The sequence below is a fragment of the Eurypyga helias genome, unplaced genomic scaffold, assembly GCF_000690775.1.
Source record: "Eurypyga helias isolate BGI_N326 unplaced genomic scaffold, ASM69077v1 scaffold17197, whole genome shotgun sequence".
NCBI classification, from domain to species: Eukaryota; Metazoa; Chordata; class Aves; order Eurypygiformes; family Eurypygidae; genus Eurypyga; species Eurypyga helias.
The window spans coordinates 34,744-37,769 of record NW_010261399.1 but is presented as its reverse complement, the minus strand read 5'-3'; the positions used below and the strand labels follow the sequence as shown (position 1 = coordinate 37,769).

The 3,026-nt window shown below is 52.1% G+C and overlaps 1 protein-coding gene across 1 annotated transcript; it reads left to right on the top strand.

Moving 5' to 3' along the window:
* The first annotated feature begins 324 nt into the window (after positions 1-324).
* Positions 325-2,231, top strand: ROMO1 (reactive oxygen species modulator 1). Its single transcript, XM_010155369.1, has 2 exons — positions 325-459; positions 2,059-2,231. The coding sequence occupies exons 1-2, from the start codon at positions 329-331 to the stop codon at positions 2,165-2,167; spliced, it is 240 nt and encodes a 79-aa protein (XP_010153671.1). The 5' UTR covers positions 325-328; the 3' UTR covers positions 2,168-2,231.
* Positions 2,232-3,026: the final 795 nt, after the last annotated feature.

Sequence of the window (3,026 nt, the reverse complement as noted above, 5' to 3'; positions counted from 1 at the left end):
GCGGAGGCTTCGCCAGGTGACGCCGTACGCTGCTCGCTGGGAGCGGGGAAGCACAGAGTGAGATCCTGGAACAGTTCCCAGAGGCATGGCGGCGCACACAGGGGCTTGCTGAGGGCGAAACGGGGCTGCTGCCAGGGGACTGGCCTCCCGTCCCCATCTTTTCCTACTCGAAGGGCAAGGAGGCAGGTCTGAAAGCCGGCAAAGCCCCCGTCACCGCACTTTGCAGGGGCGTTGAGAGGCGCAGGCCTGGTCTCCAGCCCAGTCCGGCTGTAGAAGTGTGTTTGACAAAGCAGTAAGTCCATGTGGGGTTTTGTGCTTTCTTTTCTAGATGCCTGTGACCGTGGGCCCGTATGGGCAATCACAGCCCAGCTGCTTTGACAGAGTAAAGATGGGTTTTATGATGGGCTTTGCAGTGGGCATGGCAGCAGGAGCGCTGTTCGGCACGTTCTCCTGCCTCAGGTATGTTGAAGAAATGGCTTCCACGGGCCGGTCGTGACACAGTGACAGCCAGAGAGAAACGGTCCCGCTGTGGGATTGGGAAGGGAGGTGCAGGTCGTGGGTGAAACTTCAGTAGTGGCTCTGAATGAGCCGCAGTTTGAGGCCCTGCGGGTAGCCCTGGCTCCACGTGGGGAAGTCTGGCAGTGGCAGAGCGTCAGCCATAAGGCAGCTGTGTTGGGAGGCTGAGGCTGTGGCAGGTCAGCTCCTGGAGGAGCTGCATGAATTGTCTGTGCAGACCCAAGGGCAGCCCTCCCCTCGCTCTAAAGCTTCCTGAGGTACTCTGCAAGCTCTCGCGTGTCTGCATCGAGGCTGCTTTGGGTGTCCCGTTCCCCTGAATGGAGGCAATTACCATACTGACCCCGAGTCGTAATTGCAAGAGCTGTGGCTGGCACTGGCACAATCCCATTGTGAATCAGAGAGGGATGATATTCCACCTTCCCCAGGTGCTCCCTGGCATGCCAGCATGGGAACAAACAACACTCGCTGCCTGGTTTTGACATGCATTATTCATGAACGGGAGTTAGTGAAACAGGCTCCTTCATGTTTTGCAGAATTCTTTATGCTGGAGGCTTTTTAATCTGTGATTAAACATGGGCAATGATCCTGCAGTGAGCCTAAAAGGAGGAAAAGGCATGAAGTCTGATCTGATAAGAGTAAAAAGTTTTCTGATGCCTCTCAGGTTCTGGAGCGTATTTGTAAGTGACGCAGTGCAAGCAGAACGCGCAGGTGGCGGGTATCTAGAAGCATTTAGAGGGTATTTAGAAGCAGCAGTGACAGCGGTTCTGTTGTGTTTGAGTGACACAGCTACATGGCTTTTGCTGTACCATTTTTGTGGGAAAATCTCCATGTTTTAAAAAGAAGTGCATGAAATTCCTTAGACCCTATAGTCACTGCAGTGCTTAAAAGCCAGATATTACAAGGGCTTCCTGAGAAGGAACAGTTCATTTTGTTTTGGCCTGACCTCAGGTAAATGGGACCTGGAGAACAGAAACGCCTCTGGACACTTTTAGGCCTTTCAAGTTTCTCCCATATTAAAAAATACCGTCTCAGTGGAAAATAGGAAGTTAGTTTACTACACGGGTTTAAGTTGGTGGTATTCAAAATCCTGGCACTGCAGCCAGACAGGGTGGTGATACAACAGCTCAGACCGTTTTTATTCTCTGGCAAGTCAAATACTTGGACAGCACCATTTTTTTTCCCCCAAATTACATGTATTTAGGACACTAGCATGTAAAGCTGTTCCTGTTAGTGGTGAGGCAGGTACAGCGTCAGCTGGTACTGCTGCAGGCCAAGGAATACACACGGGCTATTGGTGTGGGTCACTCAAGTGCCCCAAAGAGAACAGCTCTGTATTTTTTTGTAGCAGCTCGGGCATGGGGCAGCACAGCCCGTCCCCTTGCTGGGGCAGGAGGTGTCATTTTAAATTTGACTGAAGAGGAGGTGTTTGATCTGGGCACTCAGGCAACCGTTAGCTGGTTGTAGCAGACGTTTTCTGCTGCATGTCTGTTACCTGTCCCACTTCTGGCTTTATATAACCCTGGTGTTTTTTCTTTATCTCAGGATTGGCATGAGAGGACGAGAGCTGATGGGTGGAGTTGGCAAAACGATGATGCAAAGCGGTGGGACATTTGGGACATTCATGGCTATTGGTATGGGAATTCGCTGCTAACCTGGAGCACCCCCGTCCAGCCGTTCCTCCTCTGTACCATAATAAAATCTTTAGATACCTGGAAGCGAGAGCTCGTCGTGAAGTGGTGAAGCACCATCCCCCTGCAGTGCTGATTATAAACATCCTTTTTACCAAATCATAGAATCACAGACCGGTTTGGGTCGGAAGGGACCTTAAAGATCATCCAGTTCCAACCCCCCTGCCATGGGCAGGGACACCTTCCACTAGACCAGGTTGCTCAAAGCCTCATCCAGCCTGGCCTTGGACACTCCAGGGATGGGGCATCCAGAGCTTCTCTGGGCAACAAATTTCTATTTTCTTCCCATCTCTTACTCTCATGACAATGCAAATTAATGATCCTTTGTACTACATTACAGTTCCTGTTTCACAGGCCCAGGTACAGCACAGACATTTCTCCCCTTGGCACTTGGGCAGCTCCCATCTCCCATTCCCTATATGTCCTTGTTGAGCCGCTCCATTGCACTGCTGCATTCCTGAGTCTAGGGAAGTTCCTCTGTGGCCGATTCAAATTTCTCTCCTTTTTCGAAAATGGGTGGGTTGAAGCTGGCCCCATTTCTGAGTTCCAGGTAGTAGGGGGCAAGCACACTCCTGGAGAGCGAGGGACCGCAGGACTTGACTTGGCATGTCCTTTCTGCAGCTCGCTGGCAGCACGTGGGGGCAGGCAGCAGTCAGGGATGGCCGTGCAACTGGAGCCGGAAATGGTTAAACTGCTGGAAAACGGCCATCTGTCCATGACAGCTCAAGGTGTTCTGTGAGGGGTCACAAGGATGACCGAGAGCAGGCACAGGCCGGGCCTTCCCCAGAGCCACCCCTCGGGACTAGCTGTCTGCGAGTCACT